Source organism: Aulonocara stuartgranti (genome assembly GCF_965226115.1).
Source record: "Aulonocara stuartgranti genome assembly, chromosome: 19".
NCBI classification, from domain to species: Eukaryota; Metazoa; Chordata; class Actinopteri; order Cichliformes; family Cichlidae; genus Aulonocara; species Aulonocara stuartgranti.
The window spans coordinates 531,342-545,000 of record NC_138955.1 but is presented as its reverse complement, the minus strand read 5'-3'; the positions used below and the strand labels follow the sequence as shown (position 1 = coordinate 545,000).

General features: G+C 44.8%; 2 protein-coding genes across 2 annotated transcripts in view; both read left to right on the top strand.

The window, feature by feature from the left end:
* The window catches only part of inf2 (inverted formin 2), a gene marked incomplete at its 3' end in the record, with an annotated part of 5,985 nt that extends 997 nt beyond the window's left edge, over positions 1 to 4,988 (top strand). Inside the window, exons 2-5 of the mRNA XM_082515534.1 lie at positions 2,889 to 3,299; positions 3,864 to 3,979; positions 4,063 to 4,222; positions 4,951 to 4,988. Coding sequence (XP_082371660.1) covers positions 2,903 to 3,299; positions 3,864 to 3,979; positions 4,063 to 4,222; positions 4,951 to 4,988 — 711 coding nt within the window. The 5' untranslated portion in view covers positions 2,889 to 2,902. The remainder of the gene's footprint in view (positions 1 to 2,888; positions 3,300 to 3,863; positions 3,980 to 4,062; positions 4,223 to 4,950) is intronic.
* On the top strand, positions 4,856 to 13,613 carry LOC309695086 (inverted formin-2). Its single transcript, XM_082515531.1, is given in 18 exon segments — positions 4,856 to 4,984; positions 5,267 to 5,408; positions 5,613 to 5,745; positions 5,968 to 6,549; positions 6,941 to 7,086; positions 7,223 to 7,284; positions 7,360 to 7,462; positions 7,570 to 7,655; positions 7,752 to 7,852; positions 9,107 to 9,249; positions 9,251 to 9,367; positions 9,470 to 9,540; positions 9,642 to 9,762; positions 9,875 to 10,039; positions 10,317 to 10,419; positions 10,526 to 10,678; positions 10,971 to 12,137; positions 12,849 to 13,613. Coding segments are annotated over 16 exon segments (3,147 nt in total). The 5' UTR covers positions 4,856 to 4,984; positions 5,267 to 5,318; the 3' UTR covers positions 11,942 to 12,137; positions 12,849 to 13,613.
* Positions 13,614 to 13,659: the final 46 nt, after the last annotated feature.

Below are 13,659 nucleotides of genomic sequence, written 5' to 3'. Positions count from 1 at the left end.
TCAAACTCTAATTAACATCATCCATAAAGGGATTTACGTGATTTCAGCCGTAGTTTCAGTGTTTAAATGAAATAGTCTCAAATTTCATACAATTTCTGCTCAATCTGGTGTCTCAGTAGACTGTATATTGTTTATTTACTGTTTGTGATTACTGTCATACATGGCCCTGCACACAGAATCTGTGCATATGCTTCTGAGGAAATAAGTCAGTGGAGATGTCCCTGCATGTTCACAAGTGTTGAGGTTGTACTGTAGCAGTGGGCTGCTTGTGTAGGCGGCTAAACCAGAGGACCGGTGAGTAGGTTTGTCCTGATGCAGTGAATCAGCCTGCTATTAGTGGTACATGTTCTGGCAGACAAGGTCGGAAAATGAAAGTGGCTTATGTTTGAGGAGTGCAGAAAAGAATATGCTGCAAACATTAGTGCTGAGGAGCAGTTAACCAGAGGATCACTCGACGTAACTAAACTGCTAGATCTACATAGGAATTTAAGCAGCTATCTTACTTCTTTTCTTTTCTTTTTATTATGCACCACTAAAAGGTGTGTCGCCTTTTTTCCTTTTATTTGTTGTTCCTTTATAGTTGCTTATCTACTGCGCGTGAATGGCTTTTGATCAGTCAGGTAATGGGAAACGGGAGTTCAGGGAGATTCTGGGTTGGCATCTAAAAGCTTTGTGTCTGAAGTAGAAAAAAACCTGTAATTTTCTATAAATAGAAATCTGAATTTGAACGAATGAATAAGTCTTGATAAGCACTGATTTCTTTTATTGAGAAATGCTGGATTTGGAGGGCCTGTGTCTGACATCAACACTGTAGATTTAATCAGGTGGGTGGGTGTATGACTTGCAAACAAGTATAGACTTTTTGTTGGCTTTAATTGATAGAGGAGTAGAGAGCACACAGGAAAGTGCAGAGAAAGCAAAGTGGAATGACACAGTGGAAATTCTCCAGGCAGGATGTTTGGGCACACTAATGACGCTGTTTTGACACCGTCTTTTGGCATCTTAGTCACCTGATCAACCAAGTGAGCACTTTTTACGTGAAACTTCAGCAGCCTTTTTACTGATTTCAGACTTTTTGTACTATACGATCATTTTTGAATTGCATGTGTTGTTTCCCTACACATCATCTCTGATGTTGCTCAGCATGTAGCCCAGATATTTGTGCTTGGATAGAATGTGTCTTAAGTCGGAAAGCACTCCTTAGAAATGAAACTAAAGCATCAAAGGAGGAACTGGAGCTGTCATACCACCAGTGTATTTATCACAAGCCAAGCTTCCTCTCCCAGGAAAGTCCTTTCCTTCCCTTCTGAAAAGTTCCCAAACTGTGCTGCCAAGTCATGCCAAGTCGCGGCACGCTTTTTCTACACACCAGCCTCTCTTTGGAAGTGTGTGAGTCAGCTGTGGAATCCACTTAACAAAATTCTCAGCGCATTTTAATGACTCCCAGTAACTTCACAGTATTCATGACTGTGAAAATTCTCCCGTTTACAGGCGTCAATTTGCAACTTTTGTTCTCCAGTTACTTTGGAAATGAGAGCAAGCTGTACCTCTGAATCAGAAAGTGTGTAAAGGATTAGTGGCCATAAGTCTTATTAGCCTGAGAAAGAGGAGGAGGAAGGGGGTTAGGGAGCATGCATCCATTTTGTGACTGATGAACACGGCCCTTTGAAGAGCATTGAGAAGGCCTATTGTAAAAGACCATTGTCTGGCTGCTTGCTGCCACGGTAACACTCTCACACTGGCAGCAGGACTGAAATGCTGCAGTCAGAAGTGACAAATGCTTTGCCAGGAGAGAAAAAAAGTGAGAAAAGAAAGGCTTCATTTTTACCTTGACTCCGCAGAGCGGATTGAAATTCAATTTGGAGGATGTTTCACAAGACAGCAGCTTTGTTCTCAGAGAAAATACCCACTTATAGGAGTCAGCGAAGACATTTGCAAGCAGTTTCGTTTACAGAGCATCTAACATGCAGAAAGCAGAGCCTTATGTTGTTGCTTAGGTTGATAAAGAGGACTGGTGAAGGCTGGAATTCCTTCCTGGCCGTTTTCCTTTCCTGACCTTTTTTGCCCTGCATTGTTTCTCCGTGCTCGCTCCGTTGTCTCGTTTGTATATCCTTTCCGTGCCAAGTGTAAAATCAACAACTGGGGACACAGGAGCCTTCTTGTGGTGGAGCAGCTAATATTGCAACTTCAAGTTTGGAAACAAAGTATTTTTAGACTTTCGGGGCAAAGTTTTCCCCTTTTTTGGATTAAACTCTTACCCTGTTGACTTTCTCCGTGTGTAGGAATGTGCCTGTGTTATTTATTTCGAGGCTCTGGTTGAGACGGATTGGTGAAAGTGGGGATTGCACTGATGGGAAAATACACCAGAAAAAGGCGACTTTTAGGGATCGTGTGTGCCCATCAGTGCGTGAGCTTCCTTCTTTGTATCAGCTCTTCACAAGCACGCCTCCCAAACGTTGCAGTTTAATTCCAGCTAACTTGGCATTTAATTTATTGTTGTTGAAAATACTGAACAGGTTATCCAAATAGCATCAAGCCTGGCTTTGTGCAGAGTTCTGATGAGCTGGCAGTCAGACTCGCTCAAGCAGGATTAAGATGGAATGTTTGGCAGAGCTGGTGATGGCCGCTGACGTATCTTTTACTCGTTTCTAAAGTGCAAAGCTGTCGTTTTCCATTCTGCTTTCGATAAAGAATAGTTTTGGCCTGTTTTCTGTGGTTTGGATAACAATGATAGCCCTCTGCCACACAAGATTACAGCATGTCGGCGCAAGCAGGCAGGCGGTATCTGCACGCTACCAACTTGCAGAATTTCCTGAGAGCTGTTTCGCTTCATCTGTACAGCACTTGCAGAACTGTAAATGTTTCTCTTTTTTTCTCCCCACCTGCAGTTTATACAGCAGCAATGTCTGGAAAATCAGATGGGAAAAAGAAGTGGGCGGCGGTCAGGGATCGCCTGGGTTCCTCGCAGGACTCTGACACTCAGCAGGAAGCCAACCTGGAGAATTCTGATCCAGAGCTGTGCATCAGACTGCTCCAAGTCCCCACTGTCGTCAACTACTCTGGGCTGAAGCGTCGCCTGGAAGGCAGCGATCAGACATGGATGGTGCAGTTCCTGGAGTTAAGCGGGCTGGATCTCCTCCTGGAGGCCCTGGACCGTCTCTCCGGGCGCGGATGCTCTCGCATTGCAGATGCTCTCCTGCAGCTCACCTGCGTCAGCTGCGTCCGAGCAGTGATGAACTCGACGGCGGGGATTCACTTCATCATAGAAAACGAGGGATACATTCGGAAGCTCTCCCAAGGTTGACCACAAATGCGCTTTCCCAGTGTCGTGTTGATGCCTCTGCTCAGTCTCACATGGAAATAAACGTTCCAGATATTTCATTGTTAAAAGTTCTTTCAAATAAAGCCGTCTCCTCTTTAATGGCAGGAGATTTGACCTTTTTTTTCGTGTTTTATGTAACATTTGTAATATTGTGTTAAAGTGGTCATAGCTCACATGATTAAAGGGTTCTCTGTGACTCATTCTGTCAAGCTGAATTTTCCAGGCATGTCCTCAGCTTTAACATGCAGACATGAGTCATTAAGGGTCGCTTCGGGACATCCCTGAATTTGTAATGTGACAGTGTGCTGTGAATATTGGATTTCCCCACCTACAGACACATATTTATCTACAGTACAGCAACAGATCTTTAGAGGGCAAAGTTCAAGTAGTGTTGCCTCAAAGACGGCAAAACAATCCTTTTACTTTAGGTCTGGACACAAAGCGGAAAGAGTAGACACGGGGGAATTATTTTAAGGAAAACTGATATGGAAAATAGGAGAATTCATCCTTTGCTGATGTGTGCAATCATTATGCTACACAGCGTTGGACACCTCCAACACCATGGTGAAGAAGCAGGTGTTTGAGCTTCTTGCAGCCCTCAGCATGTTCTCTCTGGACGGTCATCGGCTGGCACTTGACGCCCTGGAACATTACAAGGCAAGCAGATTAAACCTGTAGAAAAGTTAGCAGAGCTCCATTCTGACTTTCCTCTCACATCTCAAATGTGGTTTCTCCTTCAGGGCGTAAAGACACAGCAGTATCGCTTCAGCGTGATTATGAACGAGCTCCAGGCCACAGATAACGTCCCTTACATGGTCACGCTCCTCAGTGTCATCAACGCTCTCATCTTTGGGACAGAGGACCTCAGGCAGCGGGATAGGATGAGAAAGGAGTTCATCGGTAGGTTTGGCTGCTCCTCAACAGTTAATTCCTTTACTGTCCTGTTATAGGAAAAGGTGACGCTGTGGGTAAACTGTTAGCTCAAAGTGAATACAAAGCAGGCCATGGGCAGGAGCGCTCATACGAATATATCTGTCACTGGGTCTGACTAAGAATAGGTCTCCTGGCCTCATTCTCACTTTTACAAAATGCCTGAGAATTAAAAAATAAATAAATTCAAGCCTTTATTAGATGGTGTAATTCATTCATTTTGCACCACAAATCAGCAGAAATGAAAATATCACCACTCTCAGAATAATTGGGCAGCATTAAACCTTGAATGCAGAGTAGGCCGTTTCCTCTGAGGGCCACTAGTTTATATTCTGTGCAAACACTGGTTTAACCTTTGACTAAGTTAACAGTTATTTTAAATGAGGAACAAGTGTTAACCGCCAAGCTTCCTGAAGAGCACCACATTCATGATGGTTTGAGAAATATCCCATAGCTTCTCTCCCCCAGCATATTAGTTTTGGACCAATCAGCCACCTGATTGGTCCAATTGGTTTGGACCAATCAGCCACCTGATTGGCCACGCCTCCTTTCTGATTGTTCACCTGTGACTTCCTGGAATTTCCCCCCAAACTAACATATAGTCCTGTGTGGCGGCAGGCGACACTGTTTGTAAGACATTTCATGATTTCTTGTTGTTTTACTCGGAGCTGTGTCATTTTGTGTTATTTTGCTTGCAGGGCTTCAGTTACTTGATGTTCTGCCAAAGCTGAGGTGAGCCATCCTTCTGGTGTTCACATTTGATTATTTTTTTCAGCCTCTTAATTTCCGCAATAAAGTCGCTGAGGTACATTTTTAAAGGTTCCTTTTTAAAAGCTATAATCACCGCAAGTGAAATGGTGCTTTTAGAAAATAGTTTTGTGATGTATTTCCATTAATGGCATAAATTGGATCAAAGGTCCTTGTCAGAACTTTTTAAGGAAAAAACACTGAAAATGGGACTGAACTAAACTATGAACCGAGCTATGACTGTAATACGCGTGTGTGCGTTTGCAGGGAGCAGGAGGATGAAGACTTGATTATTCAGTGCGAAGCTTTTGAAGAGGCGATGGCTGAAGATGAGGAAGAGCTCCTGCGAGTGTATGGGGGCATTGATATGAGTAATCACCTGGAGGTTTTTACTACACTTTTTAACAAGGTGAGAAAAGCCTATTGAAATGGCTCTGTCAACTCCTCCTAATAAAAAATATAGTCCATCAAGCAGAACACTGCATGAATGCGGCTTTTCTCTCAGAAGTGTCACAGTAAAGAGAGGGATCTGTTAATAAGCTACAGATTAAAATACCTTATTATCCTTGTGCAAATTATCAAGCTTAATGTTCTTGTGGGTGTTTGTGTGCAGGTGAGCAGCTCCCCAGCCTCTCTCCAGCTGTTGTCCATCCTGCAGACGTTGCTGGTGCTGGGACCAGGGTGCCCTGACATCTGGCTGGCTCTGGAGGCCATCACTAACAGAGCCATACTGCTCGCCCAGGACTGTGAGTCAGCACAGCAGCAACAATGCTTTCACTCCAGATCAACACTTTAAAAGAGGCTAATGGCTGCTTAGTGGCCACATGGTGAAGACGAGTGATTATTCAGGCATATAGAGCGCCTTGAGATGAAAGGCAGGGAGCCGGTGTTAGGATGGCTGAAAGCTTCTGTTGTAGAGTGGGAAGCTAATTCACATCGTGTGTGTGTTTTCTGGTTTTGTGCTGCAGCTCAGATGGAGTCCTGTGAGAAGATCATGCAGCGGCTGATGGTTTTTAAAAGAAAAAGCTGCGACGATCGGCACGAGGTGGACGGACTGCGGGTCAAAGTGGATAAGGCTGTGCAGACGGAGCTGGATCACCCGTACACGGAGAAGCCAAACAAAAGCACACCGTCCCCTAAAAGGCCACCGTGTACCTCTGTTCCACCGCCACCCCCACCACCCCCTCTACCGCCCTCTAAGCAGTGCCCGCCGCCACCACCGCCGCCACCTCCTCCACCGCTACCTGGAGGGTTTGCTGGTCCCCCGCCACCTCCTCCATTGCCTGGAATGGCTCCCCCACCACCACCACCACCTCCTCTGCCCTTTGGACCAGGGGTCCCCCCTCCTCCCCCGCCCTTACCAGGGATGGGTGGTGGGCCACCACCGCCTCCACCTTTACCCGGCATGCCTCCTCCGCCTCCACCTCCAACAGGCATGATTGTGGCCCAGAGTAGCCTGGCCCTGGGCTGCAGCGCGCCCTCAAAGACAAGCCGCTGTCCCACTCTGAGGATGAAGAAGCTCAACTGGCAGAAACTTCGCACTGTTACTGGTAAGTGGATAAAACCTCCATTTTTTTTTAAATTTTTTATTTTAATTTTAATAACTGTCAAATCTCATACTAATTCTTCTGTTGCATAAATCTGTATTATCAGCTCATACAGTATAGGTCCCGCATTTTTAAATAGCAATAATTATGAGGAATTTAAGCAAAGGCATTGGCTGCTGCCATCTGTGTAGTGGACAGTTGATGGGAGTGGAGCGCTGACATGAATAGCGCTCTGAGTTGTTAAACCATCCAAAATTGGGTGTTAATTAATGTGGGTGTCGAAGGCTTCCCTCAAGTTTCTGGAAGGAGAGAGATGATCACTTGGCACAATGTCCGTACAAAAGTGGAGCCGCACAAGCTCATGACGGGTTACTCTTTTCCTTCGTGCACACAGATGGTCACTCCATGTGGGCCTCGGTTCAGAAAGAGCCGCCTCCTCACGAGCCCGACTACAGCAGCATCGAGCAGCTGTTCTGCCTCCCGGTGGCCGAACACAAAGACAAGGGGGCAGCTGCTCCTGTCAAGAAGGAGCCTAAAGAGGTGTGCTTGGTCAGCTCTCGACGGTGCTCCTCGGAGCAGAAACACTCAGAAAAACACTGCTAATAAGCAGAGGCGAACAATCAGTAATCCTGTTTTTGTTCTCTTACACCCCCCTTCTCCACCCACCTTTTTATAGATCACATTCATCGACCCAAAGAAAAGCTTGAACGTGAATATATTCCTCAAGCAGTTCAAATGGTGAGATATCAAACACATTTTTGTGATTTGATGCGTTTTGCTCGTGTTTCTACCTTTTATGTTCTCTCCGTCCAGCACAAACGAGGAGTTTGTGGGCATGATCCAGAGTGGGGATCGGACTCGGTTTGACGTGGAGGTGCTAAAACAGCTGCTTAAGCTCCTGCCAGAGAAGCATGAGGTTTGTGCTGCCAACATCCTTACCTCGAGTGTTTTTATCTGCCAATTAAGGCCCTGCTTGAGAATGATGGTGCTTTGTCTGAGTCAGTGCTTTGTGTTTTCACGTAGATGGAGAATCTGAAGTCCTACCAGGGAGAGAAAGACAAGCTGGCAAACGTCGATCGCTTCTACACCGCTCTCCTTACTGTGCCGTGGTAACCCCCCCCTTCTTTTAAGTTTATTTCTGCTTTAAGTGTTGCTTGCGTGGCTGCCGTGTGCGTGACTTCTTCTCTTCTCGCTCTTCTCTTCAGTTATCAGTTGAGGATTGAGTGCATGCTTTTGTGCGAGGAAACTGCATCAGTGTTGGAGATGCTCAAACCTAAAGTCAAGCTTATGGAGGAGGCCTGCCACTGTAAGTAAACCTTAGTCCCTCACCTGTGTTCGCATGCATTCAGCTATAATTCTTAAGGGAGGGGTTCACCTTAAAATCAGTTTTCTGGCTTTTCATCAGTGTATCTGTTGAACTCTTGACTCCAATGAAAGCACATGGCACTTGCCTTGAGGATATTCAAAGCAGAAAATGTTGGATTTGTGCAACTGCAACGTCTCTTTCCAGAAATCATGATGCAGCTACTCAAAAAAACCAAATCCATAATTCTTATTTTGAGCAGTTTTGTGTGGGAACTATTTTCTCTCTTTACCGAGCCATCTACACCTGGAAGGGTGTCTGGCTCTGCATTCTCCGAATCATGCTGGCTTTTTGCACAATGTGTGTTTTATTGAGCACTTCTAGCCACCACATCCATCTCCGAGGTGGCTTGAAGCCAAGTGAGACAGAGCGAAGCCCACGATCCTCCGCCAGGAAAAGGGTGGAGCTGAGCTATCGTCTCATGTGGAGGAGTTCACGTATTTACAGGTTTAGTTCGTGAGTGGAGGAGTGCAGGATTGGCAAATGGATTTGCTGCACGATATGCGGTGATGCGGGCAGTGTGTTAGTCTGTTATGGTGAAGAAAGAGCTGAGTGTGAAGGCGAAGCTGTCAGCTTGATTAGTCCATCCGCATCATGTTGTCATGACTGAGCACTGTTTGTACAGGTGAGGAACGTAGTCATCCGCGTTCACTCCTCCACAGCCAGCTGAGGTGAGTGGGTGTCTGACTACGATGCTATCCGGTCGCCTCCTAGGTGAAGACGTTTTGGGCATATCCAACAGGGAGAAAGCCCGGGACACACTGGAGACATTATGTGTGTCAGCTGGCTTGGGAGTGCCTCAGGAAGAGGATAAGGCAGTGGTTTGGGGAGGAAGGAAATTGAGTAGATGGATGAATATATCCACCAGCTTAATGCGAGTAGATGGCATTACAGCCCAGGTGAGAGGAGTATCATTAATGTTTGCGTCCTGTTATCTGTCACAGGCGCATGCTTCACGTGGGGATGGATGTGGGCTTCCTTCTGTTCAGTGATGACGATGCATTCACTTAAGCAAGAAAAAAGTTCCTGCACAACGAAGCTTGTCTATTTGCTAAATAACTGGGACATCATTTATGAAAATAGCACAACAGGCCTGATTGTGGAAAAATAAGGAAATTTGATTAAGGGTGAACTTTGTTTTAATTGGCTAGCTTAAAATATGTCTTATATGTTAACACAATGTCACTGGTTTCCCAGCTCTTAGAACGAGCACGCTCATGCCCAGTTTTTGCAGGCTCATCCTCGACGTGGGAAATTTTCTCAACTATGTAAGAACCTCATCCCTCATTTCTCCGTCAGTTGAGCTGACATTTAGACAGTTTGCATTTTTAATCACTGGTCCACTTTCAGGGAAGTCACACTGGGAACGCCGAGGGGTTCAAGATTAGCTCCCTGCTCAAGCTCACAGAAACCAAGGCCAACAAGAGCCGCATTACGCTGCTTCATCACATCCTGGAGGTACGCAAACCGGCCAGCAGCTATTGCAGTGTCTTTTGGGGGTTTTTTTCTCCTCAGTCATGAAATTGTTTAATCACCCATTGCATGGCTTGTTTTGCAAAGGAAGCAGAGGCAAACCACCCAGAGCTGTTGGCTCTACCGGATGAAATAGCCATATGTGAAAAGGCAGCAGGGTATGGAAATCTTTCATGCAAACTTAGTCTTAATTTTTTTTTTCTTCAACTATTTTGTCAAAGATTTCTAACACTTGGCGCTTGTCACCCTTGCTCCTCAGAATTAACCTGGACTCTGTTCAGTCAGAAGCCAGTGCGTTACTCAAACGGCTGAATGAGACAGCCAAGAAAGTCTCCAACTCTGCGGAGGAGGTGAAGGAGCAGTATGCAAAAGTTCTCGAGGTAAAATGTCAATCTTTGCTTTTTCTCCAAATGGCTGCAAAACTGCATAACTCGGCACTGTTTTCTTGGCAGCTGGATCCACATCCCAAATGCTTCTCTCTCTCTGCTGCAGGCAAATCTGGAGTTGTTCGGAGAATTAAACGAGAGATTCGCCGCGATTGAGACGAAAAAGGGTGAACTGGCTGTCTATTTATGTGAAGATGCCAATCAGCTGTCACTGGAGGAACTCTTCGGTACCATCAGGACTTTCCGAGGACTCTTCATCAAGGCGCTGAAGGTCAGAGGCCGCTTTGGTTGATGTCAAGCATTATGAGACAATCTTAAGAGTGAGTGTGTGTGTGTGTGTGTGTGTGTGTGTGTGTGTGTGTGTGTACTTGGCACTGTTAAATCTTCCTCTTGTGTGTGGGAGGTAGTGTTTTGTTTGTAACATTTGTATCAATAAACTGTGGAAAACTAAGACATGTTAATATGCTACGGCCCAAATGACACAAAGACAAACTGCTATGTACATTTTGTACTTGTGAGATAGTGAAATCCTTCCTTAATGATAACAGGAAAACAAAACTCGGACAGAACAGGTGGCCAAGGCTGAGAAGAGAAAGAAGCAGCTGGCAGAGGAAGAGTCCAAGAGACAGAAAGGAGAGAATGGGAAAATAAGTAAGTTGTGAAGAGCGCTGTGTTCTTCTACTGTACTAGAAAATTTTGAACAAGATGTGATGTGACTATCGTGTTTCCCATGTCCTCTTTGTGCCCTTCTTTTTAGTCAAGAAAGGTTTTGTGCCGCAGAACGACGGCTGCATCATAGAAAACCTCCTGGCGGACATCAGAAAAGGTTTCAGCCTCAGAAAGACCCGGCCAAGGTGCGATTCGGAAAGCCTCCCTTCTAGTGAAATGCGTAGGGATACCTGCCCACATGGTAAGGATACGAGGCCGTGGTCTCCATCCGCAGTTCCTAGCTCCGCTCCTGATCCGCTTAACCGCGAGCCACAAAACTGCCTTGTTGGATTATTTGTGCTTCTGCACCGCCTCCCGTCTCGCTAAGTTAGCGCCATTGCTTTTTGTTTGTTTTTGTTTTTTGCTTTGTGGAGCCCATGTGAGCATTTCTTTTTATGGAGAGCCTCTAGTCGTCCTGTCTCATTGCTCGCTGCAGAACATCCCCTAACTTCAGATGTTAATTCTGTTAACTGATCGGCTGTTCTGTCCCCCAGGATCAAGTGTGAAGTCTGTAGGCGAAGAAGCTGTCGACATGGCCACCATTTCCGCTCCTACCGCGTCTCGGACAGAGGGTCGCCACAACAGCACGGGCGAGGTGAACGGCTTTATAAGCCCGTCAGAAGAGACTCTGCCGGCTCCTCAGCTGAATGCAGTGCACGACGGCACAGCCGCACCTCCAAGCACACTCCCAGGAAAGACAGCTCCAGCGGCACTCCTGGGAAGACCTACATCTCTGCAGCCAGAGAAAGATGCAGCATCACCCATAGATGTGACTCAAGCTCAGTCTCAGGTTAAAGGGGACCACCAACCATGCCTCCCCACAAATGGCTTTTCACTAGATTCAGCAGAGACCAGCGTCATCAGTCCTTCATCCCTCTCAGACTCTGACCTGCTGGAGGCTACGTTTGACGACACACCCAGCCCGGCCCCCGAGCAGCCAACGGATCTTAGCGTAAACGTTCATGTCAAAGAAATTCCAAGTACGGACACAAAGCGGAGCATGGAAAGCGATATTATGGGAGAGGGGAAAGGAAAAACTACTAATAAACCAAGCCATTTACCAGAGACTGTAGGGCAAGAGAAGTGGCACGAGGAGACCGCGTACACGGGGGCGAAAATGTCTGGCCAAGACGAGGTCGATAGTTGCAAACTTGCAGACCCCAAAAAGAGCCCGATTACGCTCGATGAAGGCATCGTGCAATGCGACGTCCAAGATGCACTGGAACCAGAAGATCTGGCATCTGTGTCCGAAGCCCTTAAGCCAGACCCAAAGAAACAGATGAAGCTCTTTAAACGAAACAAAAAGAAGAGTAATCAAGGTAACCTATCCATTCACTTCAATAAAGGCCATCTCTGGAATGCTAGCCTCTTGACGTTTCTTAAAGCGAATCCTCTGTTAGTGTTGTTTTTATTCCATTTAACATTTTATATCTTATGTATGGGCTATTTTACTATATGTGCATAAATATTTTACATGAATACATTTAAATTAAATAGTATGAATGCAGCGTGCAGCATTTGTCTTGAAGATTGAATACTGAATGGATTTTTTAAAACCTGTGGTCCCTTTTTGTTTGAATGTTCTGTTTTCCGTTCTGAAACACAAGGTAACAGTGGGAAAGGACACACTAAACATAAAACAGGCTGTGTGTTGCAGTGAGGTAGGTCAAGTCGATGGGATGGCAAACCGTAAGCCGGAAATTAACTCAATCATCGTCAGAGCTTTTGTTCCAAATAACACGTCATCTGTTGGTCTAACCGGAATCTGGATCTCATTTGTCTGTGTTGTCTGACTTTTAACACACGGCCGTCTCTCTTAACGCTCTCCCAGTTTAGCTGGTTGTCGGGCTAAACTCTTGGGGTTTGTGATATCTGTTAAACTTGAGCCGGGGGGCAAAATAAAAGTATTGTCTTGTGCAATAATAACTCATCTTTAATTAGTGGTTAATCTATTGAAATTAAGTTTTCTGATCTCAAACAGCCTCGCCGTTTGTGGAGTCTCTGTGAAGCCATTGTGGACAGTTATTTCATGAAAGCTGTCACTTTTGTGTCCTCTTCTTCTTCTTCCTCCATATATTCTTGTCCATTCTCTGAATCTGCAACGATTTAACCTGCTAACAGTCTCGTGTGCTTCTTGTAAGCTGTTTTGTTAATTAAACTTTAATTAAACATACTGTACATGATATAAAATGTATTAAAAAAAAATTAACTCAAACTCTGGGCATCTCTAAGCCAATAATAGTGTTTGCAAGCAAAGCGCCTCTCTGCCAAGGGCCTTTGAGCCGGCAGTGTCGCTTACAGAAATAACTGTGAAAGGTATTAAAGTACACGCTTTCATTCGCACTATTGATTTGAGCATTTGTTCTCTCTAGGTGACTCCAGAAAAAGAAAATCGAGAGGGAAAAGAAAATGCTGACTTGCGAGCAGGAGTTCAGAACAGTTTATTTTATTGGGATTCCATAATGTTGATTGGAGGATGTGGAAGTCTTCTGTGAAGCCTCATCCTGACCAAGAAGAGCGACCACATCTGAGGCTGGGATTTTTTTTTTTCTTCAATAAATGTTTATTTCTATAGCACCTTTCAAGACAGAATCACAAAGTGCTGCACATAAGATTACAAGTCATAAAAAGATTTAAAAAGAGAAAATAAAACAGGCAAAAAATTAACCAAAAGCAGTTTTAAAAAGATGAGTTTTGAGTTGTTTTTTTTTAAACAGCGACTGAGTCTGCAGTTAATGTTTGGGGAAGAGAGTGCCACAGTGGCAAAAGCTCTATCAGCCTTAGTTCTCCTCTTAGTTTTCACGTTACCGAGTCACTTTATGTAAACTGGAGGGTTTTTGTGTTTATGAGGACTATTTTGAGGGGGAGAAAAAAAGCTAAATGTTCTTTATGTTTGTATAATTGTTGTAATATGCAGTGAATGTGTTTTTGCTATAAGCTTTGTTTATGTTTGCAGCACCCATAAAAAGATGCAGTGTTTGGTTTGAGATATTGAATCATAAAATAATACAAATCTTATGTCTTAATTTCTTTGTTAATCAAATGATCTGCGACAGGATATATGCGTATAAAGGAGAGCGAGAATGGACTGTAACTTTTAATGTTGGGTATATTTTAATAAAATTGAAGATACTGTTCGTCTGTTCTGTTTTTGATCGTCTGATTCGCATAGATGGCGGTATT